General features: G+C 35.8%; 1 protein-coding gene across 6 annotated transcripts in view; it reads left to right on the plus strand.

Moving 5' to 3' along the window:
• The first annotated feature begins 5,933 nt into the window (after positions 1-5,933).
• Positions 5,934-16,698, plus strand: part of LOC142348634 (transmembrane protein 184B-like) — a 61,784-nt gene continuing 51,019 nt past the window's right edge. For 5 of the 6 annotated variants that reach the window (XM_075400045.1, XM_075400047.1, XM_075400048.1 and 2 more), the window contains exons 1-5: positions 5,934-6,166; positions 6,320-6,485; positions 8,995-9,085; positions 9,920-9,961; positions 12,052-12,127. In XM_075400045.1, coding sequence (XP_075256160.1) covers positions 5,990-6,166; positions 6,320-6,485; positions 8,995-9,085; positions 9,920-9,961; positions 12,052-12,127 — 552 coding nt within the window. In that variant the 5' untranslated portion in view covers positions 5,934-5,989. The remainder of the gene's footprint in view (positions 6,167-6,319; positions 6,486-8,994; positions 9,086-9,919; positions 9,962-12,051; positions 12,128-16,698) is intronic. The other variant, XM_075400044.1, reaches the window with a different exon arrangement.

The following is a 16,698-nucleotide window of genomic DNA, read 5'->3' on the forward strand; positions in this document are numbered from 1 at the left end:
AGGCTCATTTTGAGGTAACGTTTTTTTTATATTTTCCATTGTGGCATAATTCCACCTACAAAATCTCGTGCACTGTAGCAGTCAGATATTTTTTTCTTGCTTCGAATTTAGGTTAATAGTTTCGGCCTGTATATTTTTGTTGTGTTTTGTAATCGTAAACTCTGGACAGTGTTAAGTCTTATTGGCTTTCTCTGGAGCAATAAAAAAGCTAATTAAAGATTTTTGTGCTGAAAGCTAATGGTTTTCATAAATTTATGAAATTATTGGTCTTGACAGAGTATAAAGGCCTCTTTTCCAACTTACTTCCTTTTTGATTGTTGTCGACTTTTTAAGTATAATGAATAAAGACAGATCACTTGTCTTTTCTGGTGAAGGACAAGTGAATTTGCTTTTTGATTTTCTTCTGATTGTATTATGACTTTGCTTTACTCTTATCAACAATTATTATAGACGTATGCATGATTAAATTACTTTTAAAACAATTTTCATCTTCGATAGCATAAAAGTGCGTCAATAGGCTCATTTTTAGGTAATGTTATTTGATATGTTCTCTGGTGGCAGAACTCTACCTACAAAATCTCGTGCAGTGTAGCAATCAGATATGTTATCCTTGCTTCGAATTTAGGTTAATAATTTCTGCTTGTGTTTTTTGTGTTTTGTAATCGTAAATTCTGGATACTGATAAGCCTTAATGGCTTTCTTTGGAGCAATAAAAAAACTAATTAAAGATTTTTGTGTTGAAAGCTGATGATTTTCAAAAATTAAAAAAATATCGGTTTTGAAAGAGTACAAAGGCGTCATTTTCAACCTATTTCCTTTTTGTTTGTTGTCAATTTTTTAAGTATAATGAATAAATACAGATCACATGTCTTTTCTGGTGAAGTACAATTGAATTTGTTTTTTAATTTTTTTCTGATTGTATTATGACTTTGCTATAAGTCATTTTGAAGGAAATGAATAGACATTGAGTGTTGGTCGTTTTTAATGCCTTTACGACCATAAAGAAACTGATATTTTTTTTAAATATCATTGTCATTAAAAGTTTTAATTAAATTGCCAGAAATGGCTTAATTCAATGCATTATTAAATGATTTAAACTATTGCCAACAACTCGCTTTTATTACTCCGTTGCTGATTTTGCGCAAAACCTACAAGCCCAATTAGAAGATGTAGTTTATTCTCTTCCCGGCTTAAGTTTTAATCCAGAGTCCGAGAACAAGGCAGAAATTTTTTTCATTTACATACCATCCCCAGATTTATCAAATAAACATTTTGTGCTCTGGCGTGACCTTATAAACAATACCTTTCGCCGCATATAACTAACAATTATAAACCTCGATCAGTGACTCAGCTATTATTATCACTACAAAACTGCCAAACCTGTATTGTATTGTCTACTGTCAACGTGAAGGCACTGATAAAATATTTGATTAATTACGAACGCTAGAAACAATTGATGTTGATATTATGAATGACATTATAAGCAAATCGGAACAACAGAGCGAGAAATTAAATGAAAAGTTCAGAGTGCCTCATCAATAGTCCAATCTATAACTGAGGACTCTTGGGGTTGTTCTCTATTATCAACCCAAACTTCGGATAATGTTCAAGAAAAAATGCACAAAAAGAAGATCACACGGACAGGCAAAAAAGAGAAACTAGGCGACGAATAAAAGTGAACTTTTAGAGTCTCGAACTCAAAGCCCCATCAGTTTCCTTGTTTATAGCCTCTGCTTTCTATTCTGGTGTGCTTTTAGAGTCTAGGACTCAAAGCCGCTATAACCGTTCTAGTTAACCTTCCTTGTTGGGTGAGCTTTTGGAGTCTTGGACTCAAAACCCCGACAGGTTAAATCACAGTAACCGTAATGTGTATTGCTTGAAATGCAGTAATTCTATCAAAAATGCGTAATCCTCTTTCAACTGTGTTGCTTGTGGGTGCAGCATTTATTTAACTCAAGACTGCACCGGATTGAGTGAATCTGCTATAAATGGAGTACCTGCTTTAGGTCGCAAGGCACTTCTGCTCTGTAATGCATGTCTCAAGGAGTCAAAGAGAAGAAGAGAGAAACAATTGCAGAGTGTTTTCAATTGTTGAAGTCCAGCAACGATAATGAACAGCTGAAAACAATTGGAAAAAATTAGATGAGCTCAAGAAATCGATTTCCGAAATCAAAATTTGCCTAAAAGAAAAACAGAAAGTGGTTCTGGAGTCCACTTCATCAATAGAAAACAAACTGCCCCGTCAATCAGCTATAGCGGAAAGTCTAACAGGCATTAGAATTCGCGGTGTTACGGAGTCGACGGAAAAAGACTCTCAGTTGAAACACGAGCACAATTTTCCGGAAATACGCAAGGTATTGGTTCATCCAAAAGTGAGCGCTGAAATTGGAGATATTGTTAGACTCGGGAGGCATGAGGAAAAGAAGAACAGAACAATAATGCTGCAAATTTCAAGTGTATGGCAGAGACGTCTGATCCTAGTTTCCACAAAAAGCTGAAAAATTTTTTGTATCCTGTGTTTGTGAGTAGGCAATTAAGAAACGAAGAAGCATCCCTGGAAAACAAAATTTGATAAGACTTTGAAAATTTATTGTTGAAGGAATGGAGCCAAAAGACCTCCGTGTCAAAGACTTTATACTTTTGATCAGAACTAATGGAACATGGAATAGAGTGCAAGCACCGCCTGAATGAATACGTATCTACTTGAATTTGTTGATAAATAATGTAAGATGCATCCTAGATTTCCAACGTTGAACAATTTTTTCAAACTTCATAACAGCTAGTAATAAATTCGATGAGCTATGCACATCTGAGACCTAGCTTACGGAATACATAATGAACGCTGCATTTTTTTGCCAAGTTTTGAGATAAACTTAACCAACCGTTTGAGTGACAAAGGTAAATCCAAGCATTTGGGTGGTCTGATAGCAGTGACTAAAAATATTCCCAGCTGCAAATTAGACACTGAATTTACAGATTTTGTTATCATTCGTCTCCTGACAAAACCATCTTTAATAGTTGCTTATATTTACAGTGCACCTCCTAACAGCCCCTATTGATGGACAAAACTACAATTTCACAAGTTTATGCTACTCATGAAGTCAAAAGAACAAATGTACAATATCAGCAAAGCTCTCATTGTGGGTGACATCAATATGACGTCAAACGACGACTGGTCAACTTTTACTCCAGTGATCCGGAAGAACAGATGGACCCAGTATAGGTAATTTTTAGCAAGAGATATCAGAAGCACCGAGTAGCCTTGACGTTATTCTCAGTAATCAACCAAAGTCTATAATTAATGAACAAGTAGTTAGTTTTTTCAGTTCTGATCATCAACCATACTTGGCCAAAAAATATCCTTAGAATTGGCCTCTACTATCCAACAACCCAGTCGATCAACAATTGAACGTGACTTTTGGATGTTCTTGCTCAAAAATGCGAACTGGGATGAGATAAATCAGGCCAAAGAAAGTCATAAATTTTGCGCATATTTTTACTCAAATGTTTATTTGATGTTGGATATGTGGTACGACTGGTTTTCTGGTATCCCGCAAGACTTTATCCTTGGGAAATTCAATCACAGGAAAATTCTTACAAATTTGTTTAAACCGTAAGACTCACTCCTTATCAAAAGAGTCAAAAAAATTGAGGCCAAAAAATCATGTAGGGAACTGAAAGAATTGAAACTTGAGAAGAAAGAAACGGAGATTGCACTAGTCCTTTATTCTGATGAGAAAAAAATTGTAACATCCCTTTTCATCGATATATTAAAAGCTTTTCGAGTAACAACTAACTACCAAGCGAAGTCTTTCTAGAAGATCAGACAGCGAGAACAGATGATGAAAAAGCCGAATATTCCTACCGATATTTTTAATCTATCATTTCTAGTGAAAATCATAAAGAAGCAAAGATTGAGGTGGAAGGTGAGACCAATAGTTTTCATTTTACGCACAATGAAATCCTGAAAAATCCTGATGTAAGTAAAGCTAAAGAACCAGATAGAATTGGTAACCTCCTCCTGAAAAGCTGTGCTAGGTCATTCCCAGACTCCTTACATCTCTTTTAGTACCATCACATTCAAGGGAAGTTTCCTATTGCCTGTAAACTGAGTGGGATTACCCCTCTGCACAAAAATTGAAACAATCAAGAGGTATCAGATTATTGCCCAATTAGCCTCCTGTCTGCCTAATCAAGATCTCCAGAGAAATTATTCTTTGACAAAATCTGCCCTGTTGTATGTACACGGTTTTCAATTCCATGACCGCGTTTCTGCAAAAGACGCTCAACGATCATAAATTTAATTGAATATCTTCACCAACTATACATCAGCTTTGGCAGTCCCGAGACACAATAACTGATTGCTCTCTACATTGACATTCAAAAACCTTTCGACAAAGTTAATCATTCTCTACTTCTGGAGCAGTTAGCCATTATTTGAATTGGAGGGAATTGTCACAAGTTCTCGCAAAGTTACTTGGACAACAGAAGGCAAACTGTCAGAATTCAAGACTTTGTTTCAGAAGAACTTCCCGTATTAAGCAGAGTTCCACAGGGATCAACTCTCGGGCCCCTGCTGTCTGTCTTTTTTATCAGTAATCTTCCGAGCTGTGTTATGTCAGATAACCACGGATATGCGGACGAGTTCAAACTTATCGGAACCGATCGCATTATTTTGGGACTAGACCTCAGAAAGATTCTCAAGTGGTGCGACAATAACTTCATGGCCATAAACCTTGAGAAAACGAAATATATGCAGTTAAGAGGAACTACATGACTGAAAGTTGCAAATTTTCTGTTTGATAGCATGCCACTCATGAAAAACTTAGGTCTTATTGTATTAGAAAACATCACCTGGTCAGAGCATGCAAAAAAGCTGGAAAAAGTTGTTGAAAGCACTTTATGCCATCAAAGGAAATTTAGTGAACACAACCTTGCAACAAGAAAGCAACAAGAAAAATGCCTAGAGAAGCTGCATTGTGCCCAATCTCAGTTACAGTTGACAACTATGGAAACCACGCAAATCGGGTTTAACTTTAATTGAAAGCGTGCATAAGAAAGCAGTGGCGTGCGTTTTTGGTTCTAAAACACAGCAATTATACAAATGTAGTCTAGTGATTCTTAATATTTTAGCATTATCGCTTTATCAAGAGTCACATGTCCTATTGTTTGCTAATACACTGTCTGCAGAAGTTGACATTGACTGGCATAAATACGTCTCATTATCAGATATCGGAAACACAAGAGCGCAGACAACTCGAATTTTTCAAAGCCTCAATTTTCGTTTTAATAAAAAGCGAATCCGTTTTTTTGGATACGAGTCTGTAATCTTGCCAATAAATTTAACGATTTCTCAATTTTTGTTTAAAGAAGATTGCAAGAATAAACTTTTGGATCTTTACTTTCTGTACTTTCACAATAAATATGAGAATATGTCATGCACATGGAGAATTGTTTGCGGATGTACCAAATGCAAAGAAGTGAAAAAACTTTTTAAAAATTTCTCTTAAACTGTGAGGTTAGAACTACTAAAACTAAGGGTCCGAGGACCCATGAGATTTTGCTCTAAAGTTATTATTATTTTTATTATTATTATTTTGGTGTTGTTTTTCTTGTCTCTTAGTCTCGTTGTAGGTATCATGGGTCTTCTAATGAGGCATATTTTTAAATTTGTTAGTGGTCTGAGCTTAAGACGATTTTATTTATAAATACACCAGTTTTTTTCGAACAATCTATCTCTTCCTCGTTCGGTGGATAGATTGGTAAAAATGTGGACGGGTGGAGTCGATATTTATTTGTGAACGCGCATTGCAGAGCTTCCCTGTTTACCTTTCATTTCAAGAACCTCGCCTTTGTAAATGTTGAAAAAATGAGTTCAACTTGGAGAAGTAACCGAAGTGAATATCAAAAGGACAGTTGAAAAATTTCAAGGAGCAGGAAAATACAATCAATTTTTTCAGGGAAATGTGATTAAAAGATAATTCTAGCAATGGTTGCAGAGGAAAAGGACACCGTTGGCTCTGAGCAAAATAAAGACGAATCTCATCACAATGCAACGGAGTCTTCTGTTCTGGGCTTTGACGGTTCAACATTTCTTCAGACTTGGACAGCAGAGCTAATCACGGGAGTGTTCGTTATCTTAGCTGTTTGTGTGACTGCCTATCAGGTGTGCGATAGAATTTGAGTGGTTAAAATTTATCAGAATAAGTCTCAAAAGTGTTTATTAGTCTCTCTATTGGGCATCATCTGTACTAGGCTGTACAGGTATTCATTGGATGATTTATTGAAGGACAGAGTTTGTAAAATATTTATTTTTCAGATTTATCAGCATCTAAAGAACTACACTGTCGCGAATGAGCAGAGATGGATTGTGAGGATACTCCTGATCGTGCCAATATACACCCTGTCCTCTTGGATCTCTATTCTCTGTTTCAATCGCAGCAATGTCTTCATCTACTTCAATGCCATCAGGGACTGCTACGAAGGTATTGAAACAAACTACAACGAACAGTGAAAATTCTGAACTCATATTGTGATTTTTTTTTACCATCGTCAACAGCAAAACGATAGTGATTCTATTTTCGGGAAGAGCTGTGAAATTTCAAAATTGTTTCCCTTTATGCTTTATGTGGAAAAAGGACGATCTGAAAACAGCAGATTTTCAAAACGGAAGTCTGTGAATGAATACTTCAAAATTTTCGAGATATGTCGCCTTTAAGAACCTAGATTGAATGAAAATCACGCCTCTGAATCGAGCGTTGAAATTAGTTTAATCACCTTTTTAATAGCCGCGAAGCTATAGCGGCTATTATTGGGGACATAGTGGTTTTTTACAATTCAAAGAATTTGAATTGTATTGGGGCGCTGTCTTTTTTATTTTAAGATCTGTTTACACATTTTCATGATTTTTGAAGTCAAATTGGAGTAGTGATTTTGGTCACGCCGAAACAGGAAATGGAACGAAAAAGCGAGTGGTTTTTGCGGCGTGAACTTTTTTCGCTCTAATTTTAAAGTAGAGTGAGAAAACGGTGTTTGAACAAAAATTTGGTTTCTCGGTAGTGGTTTTTTGTTCACATGCGGCAATTTCACTCTGATTTTTACTGTTTTTTCGATTTTTTGGATCGGATTTTTTCTAGATGGTTTTCCCAATCCATTCACAGCTCATTCTAGGCCTAGTTTTTTGTTTGAATTAAATTTTCATTTCTCGCTAGTGGTTTTTTGTTATAATGCGGCATTTTGACATTGATTTTCTGTTTTTTTTTCTTTTTTTTATCTGGTTTTTTAAAAATAGTTTTCTCAATTCACTCAAGGTTCATTCTAGGTCTAGTTTTTGTATTTAGTCATTGAAAATTCTTTGAATTGTACGTCAGGACTTGTCCTGCTGTTTTTTTAATTCGTCTCCATCGACGATTCTTACGACCTGACCTCTTGGAATTGACTTCTTGGAATTGACTTCAGTAACTTCTATTGCTTTGCAGTTAAAATTTGTGTGTCTGACGTCATTTCTGCTTTTAGTCTCAATTGCGTGACTTACCTCGCTCACAAAAATGACTTCTGAGCTCACTTATGGAACTTTAAATTTTATGAATATAAAATGGTGGGCATCTAAGTAGTGCCAAACTTATGCCCTAGTTCTTGAGTATTAGTCTTGAGCTTTTGATTTCGAATATCAATTTTGAAAAAGCTCTCTTAGCGCTTTTTCCCTCTAGACTATATGTCAAAAATTGACAGTCCGAATCCAACCCAAAGAGTGTAGTTGTCTATTAAAGGACTGGTGGTCGATCTGTCTATCTTATTTCTTTAGTTGTTTCAATTCATGGACGGCCACAAGCGTCTATCGCGGCTATTTTCCGGCAATGTGCCGGCTATGTTTTGATATCAATTGCTAAAAATTTAAGAAAGCAATCACTCAACAAGTCTTGGACATCTTGCCGGTTTCTTTTCAGCTAATACGAACAGACCTACTCCTTCTATGGAAAGTACTAAACGGTTTTATTGATTCGAATCTTAATGCAACTTTTGTCTGCTCGACATCAAGAACTCATCAGTTTTGACATTTTGAAATTTCAAAAAACAATAAATTTGGGACGGATGAACACTTTTTGACTCGTTCTCAACGAGCCGCAAATCATCTGATGCGAATGAGGATTATCGGCTTTGACATGTCTAAACGTGAGTTTACGTATGCAATTGACCAGTTTTTACGCACTCGAATTTGTTTGGTGCGTCAGTATTGGGTACAGAGACTGCATTGAAGGCAGTAGACGACGTTTTAAGATGTAAACTCTGTAAGTCAGCATGGTCAACAAATGCGCTTTTCATAATGTGATGGATCCCCAATTTAAATTTAGTAAAATGGTCAAAATTTTTAAAGCAATTATTATATTAGTTCTGCTTGTCTTTTACTGTGATTTTTTGTACTATTGATGTTTCGTCTGACTTTTTTTTCTTCTTGCTATCTAATTTGCGGTATTTTGGTCTTAAACGGGATAAACAGTTAAAGCATTAGGTCTATGCCGTTCTGTCATTAGAATCTTACTAATCTTTAAGTGCGATTCACCTAAATTGTTGAGGAGACACAAATTAATTTTGTGAAGGGCGGTTCCTCCGGTTCGACCCCCGCAACCCCTACTTGCCACCCTCCCTCTCCACACTACCCAACCACCGAACTGCCATTGTGTAATTTTACAGTGTGAAATGAAATAGGACCCTCGCTGGCTGGAGATAGTCTCCCTCAGTCTAAGCTGACTACCAAAGCCAACCCCTCAATTTACAATTTTACCGTGGCAACGTTCAAAATTGTGTACGTCTTCGAATGCATTCAAATTGCCAATTTTGTGCTATTTTTGTAGTTGTCAACCTTGAGCGCAGAATTGGCATGTTTGTTTGCTGCAACTTCCGCCATTTTTTACATAGTGATTTTCGATAACTGTAATCTTCTCATTTATGCCAAGACAAAAAATTTTTCTTGTTATCAATTCTCTTTTGTTTCAGCTTTCGTGATCTACAGCTTTCTGAGTCTGTGCTACGAGTACCTGGGCGGGGAGTCAGCAATCATGGCCGAGATCAGAGGCAAACCAATTGCGTAAGACATTTTACTGACCCTGTTGACCTCATAATTTGTTCTAAGATCATGAATTTGAGTTCTGGACTATGGAAACACTACGATTTGGTCTACGATGATGGAAACACTACGCAAATGTTGAAGAACGTGTTTGGCGGCTCTTGTAATGTTAATACACGTGTATGTTGGCCCTGAACATTGTGTCCACTGTCTTTCATAGTAACTATACCACATCAGGTGGATTAACTAGAGAGATAACTACCATGGTCTTCCCTTGGACAATATTTTGTTTTCACTTTCTTGCGCGTAGAAACTAATGCATGTTTTTGGTTTGATTACAGTTTGTATAGAGAAATAAGAAATATGATGGATTATCCATTATGATGTATACTTATATTTAAAATATTGAAGTGTACAAAGTATCAAAATGTACAAAATTCCTTGTTTAGGTTTAGAGTGAATGTTGGCATTGAGTATTTTTGCGCTGGTTTAATTGCGGTATAACAAGTTTCGTTTCCTTCAAATCCCACACAGCTAAACATGACATTAAGATTTCATGATAGGGATCTATTTTACCCCCAAATCTCCCAATAGTCTTTTATGACCTCAGTTAATATTTAATTTTTTGCAGTAGCGCTTGGAAGCGTAAAAAGGATCTATACTGATACTGCCCCCCCCCTCCGTCCCATTGTTTTTATGATGGGGACGAAATAGAATATATCCAAAATCCTCATCTATTTATAAACATAATGAAGATTGCACTCAGAAGTCTCACTGTATGTTTTATGAACCCTGCATATCCTGATTAGTGCACTCAAACGTCCTTATGCACTGCATTGTTTTGTGTTCTTCTAGTGCACGTACATGGTATCCGTGCTTGAGAAGCATGTTTACATTGTAAGTAATGTATTCGTGGAAAAATTGCGTCTCTTTGCCATTGTACCCTCTCTTTGATAATCTCTTAAGTGTACGCTTCGATTCTTGCAGTTATTGGAGGTTTTTGGGAAGGCTTTTGTCCTCATAAATCGGGAAGAGGCTATAATGGGAAAGAGTTGTATTTTTAATACTCAAATCTTTCAGTGGCGATCACTTTTTTAAAAAAAGCCTCTTTAACGGGAAATCTGAGGCGCTTCGTTAACCAGTTGCTTGGTGACCAGTTGTTCTATCTGTTTCTTGAAATAACCTGATGCTATTAAGTTTGAACCTGTTTGCTGCTGCGCTTTTCAGCTAAAAGGGATATCATGGGTCACAGTTCGTGGGTTACGGTAATGATCAATTCTTAGGTTGATCTTATATTCTATATGGAATGTCTGTGCGAGTACCACGATTTTTGGACGATCGACAACCTAATTTCATGGGTTCTAAATCTGCTTGCGTGAGCTTTTTATTTTTATGCCTTCCTTTTCTATTCTTTCATACGTTATGCTGGAGGGAAATGTCAGAAAGTAATGAAAAAAGTGCCATGTGTTCGCCCAAGACGTCATACATTTTATTCAACTAAGTGTATAGTACCCATATTGCACAGATCGCCTTGATCGTTGATTTGTTCAGACTAATTGAAGTTGTATTAATCTTGATTTATCTTTCTCGGGTGGAGAGAGAGAGAGAGAGAGAGAGAGAGAGAGAGAGAGAGAGAGAGAGAGAGAGAGAGAGAGAGAGAGAAAATTCGTATTTGGCATCAACTGAAGCTACTTGGCATCAATTTCCAATCAAGTAATACTATTGTAAGGAAGAGATACACTAACGAAAATATAATTTATCTCGTATTTCACGTGTTTCTATTTTCCCGTTAATTTTGCCTCAGGCTGCTTAAGACGTGGGACTCAATTTTTGAGGTAGAAAAAAAGGGGGAAAGGAAAATTTATCTGGGCAGATGAAACAAACTGAAAATCCGCTTGTGTGTTTTCTTCAACCAAATAACAAATCCGGTTTTTCCCTGAAAAGATAATTAACTGTGTTGGTGAGACTAAAAATCTCCTTACGTGTAGTATGTAGCATACAATCTATACGTAAAAAAATGTACGCAACCATTCATGGCATGAAATCTATACTAACACGCCTGTGTGTGTGAGCGCTACGACTGTTTACATGTGCTTGTGTGAACAAACAGTACCGGGCTATTTTGGTCTTTTTAAGGCTTCATTTAAAGCTTACTTCCCATTTGAGGTAAAACGAAATGGGGAGGATTAATGCGTATTTATTGTCTTTTTCGCTGCACTAATGCGAACTGCTAAGATTTGTTGGAAAACTGGGAAAGGCGATAATTTCCAATTTTGTTCACTTATATTTTTCCTAATGTGTTCACGTGATGGTAAGGAAAACAATGTATTAGCGTATACAATTTGTTGGTAAGAGGGGGAAATGAAATGTATTTTAGCACGTTTTTGTTCATGCTTGTTTGAACGGATGTTTGTTTCGTATGGTAAAAGTGGAAAAGGGGGTTTAATTGGTTTCTTTTGTGTTAATGGCATACTTCCGTCAACAGCGAAGTACAGATAAATTGACCGAAACCCGATAAAAAGGAAATTAGATTAAGGAATTGTCAAAATATTGCCTGCATTGCATGTTGGAGTTTTAATTATGAGGCTACTTTCAATTTTCTTTTAGCGATAACAAAAATCCGTAATTTGATGTTATGCCTCAAGTACGGCTTTAAAATTGCCGAGGGTATTTCATGCTCAAAGGTCATAATGCTCCGAAATATTTGATATTTCAATATTGGGACGGATGTGTGGACTTTTATAAAGATAACGAAGTCGATTAGGTTGAATGAAAATTAAGAAAATGGATAAAATTGATTGCAATAATTGCTCACTCAATTCAATTTTTTCAAACTTTGCATCTAGGGGGTATACAACTACAGCTATTCATTTTCTCTATTCTATGTTAACAGTTTTGTGATATATTTTTTAAAAAATAATTTTTAATCATTCACAAAACAAACATGAACTTCGAAATTTTTTGATAGTTTTATACTTTTGTTTCAGTGCTTCTTGTAAGAACTGCACGTGTTGGTTGAATGGACTTCAGTACACAATCAGCTTTCTCAGATTCTGCAAACAGGTAAAAGAGAAAGCTTTTATATTCATGTAAAAAAATTTATATCAGTCTCCTAGGTCACTGTAGAGAGTTGTTTACATTTTTTTCCAGAACCCAGTTTTCTTTTTGAGAAAGTTTCGTAAATGCTGAGTATTGTCAGTTTTTGTGGGCCACGAAATGAAGTGGAGCGAAGATTACTCTTTTCATCTTAATGCTGATTTTAATTTTAGCTAGTGGGACGGTCCTTAAAATTAAACTGATTTAAACATGTTCATATTATCTCATAGAATACTCTAGACTGATGCATGCTATAACTGATATTTGCTTAATATGCTTAGTTGACTATTTTGAACCCTCAAGTTTTGCTATTTTAAGAGAACACAAGTTGTCAATCCACAGAATCAGAGGACTCCAACCGCTCAGCTGAAAACCTAAATAATCAAAACCCATTTGAAAAAAGGTGCTTGTACACACGCAAACAACTCGATTAGTATATTCATGCAGTAAAACTACTAACTACCTCGTGCTGCAACGGAATTACAGGAAGCGCACTACAGCTAGGGGAACATTTTTTGTAGTTCATGTAGAACGTAATGGATAAGAAACAGTAATTAATGCAATTTCTGTCTTTCTGCAAACTCTCGTCAGATCGCACAATTGTTTTCGAGGAATCTAAAAAACCAACGGTCGGAGAGCCAAATTAGTCCCTGGGGTAGAGATATTTTTACTATAGTATTTTTGAGGGGGATAAATTGGTGACATGGTACTTAAATCATACTTTTGAAAAAAACTGCGCTGATAATTTTTGCAAATTTATCCCCAAAGATCTGCTCGTCTAAAAAAAATTTTGAAATTGAACCATTTCCTTTGAGTTGCAGAAATGCTTGTAATTGTGCTATTATCTAAATAAAGTGAATTCAAAAATACTTCTGCTTAATTTCTTTCTGCAACGTCGGGTTGTTTCTGGTGAGATATAGCCAAAGTAACCTTATGCGAACAGACCATACTGAGTAATAGGTTTAATGTTTCTGAAGTAATACGTAAGGAGTGGATAGTGCCGATATTTCGATATTACAACGCACTGCTTTCCGAGTCTGAATGTAACAATCATTCTGTTGTCTAACAGATGGTATTGGACGTCTACAATTTAAAGATATGGGATTTGTATCATCACCAAGAAGAGTCTTCCAGGCTGCTAAATACACTTAAAAAATTGTTCATGTACACTAGAAGTAGCAAAGGACCGAGTTTGAAGCCTCCGATGAACGCCAAAATGACTATTTCCAGTCAGGTTTAACAAGTCAATTTTAGCTGAATGTATTGAAGACTGTTTCAAATCAAGGAAAAAACGAACACTCGAACTTATTGTTTTTCAGTCAATTCAACCAAAACATCAATTATACTCTGTTCAGATCGGAAACCGAATTTTGTATAAGAACAAAAAACCTTCGAAGTTTGTGTACATTCTATTCTATAGTAAAGTTTCAAACAACGTATTCCAGTTAACAGTGATATAGCTTGGTAATGATTGGTATTTATCTCTGAACTACCATCACCAACAACTGTATTATTGGAACAATATTGGTATAATAATATCCGTACTTTTGTCACAATGGTCAAGGAACTAAAAGAAAAAAATAATCATGCATGAAGAGCATAGACTGAGGTTTGAGTCGAGTCTTTAGAATGAAGGATCCTTTCTTTTTTATGCGCTAGACCGCAACAAGATTTTATTATATAAGCAAAATGATTGCTCAATACCAGGTAGATCTTGATCTTCCGCTGACGTGATAGCTTCATTTATCTTCTTCGCTATTTTGTACAAATGATGATCAAATTATTTGGTTGTTTCAAAGTACTTATCTATGTTAGATTAACTTATTGCACTAATCTCGTAAAGAAGTGTGTTTGTCTGTCTAGAGTTTTTCAAACAAGGTTTGAACTTAACACAATATAATCGTTCCTTTGATCTCTTATCCTGCTGTTGAAAGGATTTAAGATTTTTAAGGAACCACCGGAGCTTTTGTTTTTCATTTTGATCATGTTTCCATTCTGTGAGAGCCTGAATTTTTTCTACTTTCCACTTCCTTCAGTGATTCTCAAACCGTTTCATTTTCCTAATGCAGCATATTTTGCCAAATTCTTCTGAAATTCTTCTGATTGTTTTTTTTCTGAAATAATTTATCAAATTATATGAAAGCAGTTTTAACATCCTCAGGGATCATTTGTCTTTTCAGTGGCTGAAATACGGTTTAAAAGCGTATAGGTCCCCATTTTACTAGCTCGAATTTATATGACAAAAATTTTGTTCCTATAGTTTTTAATGAGCAAGTTATTGTCCAAAGTGATGATGACAGAATTGCCACATAACATTACAGGAGGAAAGCACTTATAAGTTTTTTTCAAAACCAACAAGTTTTTCTGAAAACTATCAAGTTTTTCTGCAACTAGTCTGTTTATTCTTGGCATCTTAAGGATCACCCAGTTTTTAAACATATAATCGTTTTATGCTACTTCTCCCGCCACTCTCTAAGTCTTATTTCTAATACCCTAAACCTGAAATTTTTTTGTTCGTGTCATCACTCAATCACTTTTTGCTGTCTGTATTTACCTCACGAAATACTGGTTGTAGCTATTTATAAGATGGCGTGTGCATTTATCATAATCACACAACCATGCTTCAGTCAAATATTATGTCTGAGGGAGACTCAAGATTTTAATGCATAGCTTTGCAAGTGAAGAAAATTCTGATGAACTAAATGACTCAAAGTTGTTCCGGAAACAATAAAAAACGATATCAACAGTAATTATTCAAAGCACCGAAGCAAATTGCTAATATTGTAGAACATCGCCATTCGCTTTTCTATAACATGCCGCTCCTTCTTTAGACGGAACAACTATTCTTTCATACGCGAGTAACGCTCCCATGAAACTCTCTTGCTTTGCTAGCATGCTAAATAATTCTAAAATTTTTAACGTCTTTATCTTTTATATCACTTTTCTTTCCTATTATATTAACTTATCTATATTTCTCGTTAACTTTTATCGATATATCATTGCTGCAGTCATATCAGTAACATCGAGCACTTTCCAAATAGTTTACTTTGTCTCTTCATTTTGATCTGACCTCGAGTCTTGATCCTGCCAAAATCTTCAAATTATCTTTCCTGTTGTATATTCCAAGTAGTTCGGATACAAAAATTGAATTAGTTTCAGATTTTTGCATCTGTACATGTTCGCTTTTGTCTAGTTTTCTTGACGTCATTCCTCAAATTACTCATAGTGGACGCCACTTTCCTGAACATTAATCGGCTTGGCATACGCCGGGGATTTGATGTTAATTACTGTATCGAAATTACCTATTGTATCTTGTCTCCATTGTCTGCAAGTTGAGGCATTGATTTATCTAAAAAAAACCTTTAGGTGAGATGCGAGCAGCTCTGCGGACAGTAACCGGTTTTATTTTGAGCGAAGCTGAGTTCGGAAAAAAAACAAAGATGGTTGCTGGGCAAGTACAGAAGTTGCCGAATCTTTTTTGTATTCCAGTACTCCAGCAATTTTTTACACGGAGAACGATTTTACTTTTAGCGTTTGCAGCATAATTCTGAGAAGCAAAACTTAAGTTGAAATTTTTCTGTCCATTTTTCATTGGATTGTTTAATAGCCGCGTCCTCAATTCCAGGTGGCTATTATAGCGCTCCTATTTTTTTTATATTGGGGCGCTGTCTTTTTTTAAAGATCTGTTCACACATTTTCATGATTTTTGAAGTCAAATTGGAGTAGTGATTTTGGTCACGCTGAAAGAGGAAGTGGAGCGAAAAAGCGAGTGGTTTTGCGGCTTGAAATTTTTCGCTCTAAATTTAAAGTAGTGAGAAAGCGGTGTTTGAGCAAAAATTCGCTTTCTCGCTAGTGGTTTTTTGTTCACATGCGGCAATTTCACTTCGATTTTTACTGTTTTTTGTTTCGATTTTTTGGATCGGATTTTTTTCTAAATGGTTTTTTCAATCCATTCATAGTCCGTTCTAGGTCTAGTTTTCTGTTTAGTCAATGAAAATTCTTTGAATTGTACGTCTGGACTTGTCCTGCTATGTTTTTTACTTCGTCTAACAGATTTTGTTTCGTCTTACCCTGACTTCTTGGAATTGACTTTTTCAATGACTTACCTCACTCAAAAAATTACTTCTGAACTCACTTATGGAACTTTAAATTTTCTGAACTTTTACTTATTAAAGGTCGATAGTGTGCATCTAAGTAGTGCCAAACATATATGCCCTAATTCTTGATTAATTAGAGTCTTGAGTTTTTGATTTCGATTATTAATTTTGGGATCTTTTCTGTTTGTGCCCCCCATTACGTTATGCGCCCCCAGTTACAGAGCACGTGCCATTACATAGTAAGTCGCTATGTAACAAATTTTGCACGTGCATCTGGGGGGTGGAAATAATATGCGCCTACTAAGCCGGGGGGGTCGGAACTGAAAATATCCTAATTTTGAAAAGCCCTATTAGGGCTTTCTCCTTATAGAGCTTATGTGTCTCATAAAAATGACAGTCCGAAGCTAACATAAAATGTCTAGTGGTCTATTAAAGGACTGG

The sequence above is a fragment of the Convolutriloba macropyga genome, chromosome 10 (assembly GCF_964194025.1).
Source record: "Convolutriloba macropyga chromosome 10, txConMacr16.3, whole genome shotgun sequence".
Classification (NCBI taxonomy): Eukaryota; Metazoa; Xenacoelomorpha; order Acoela; family Convolutidae; genus Convolutriloba; species Convolutriloba macropyga.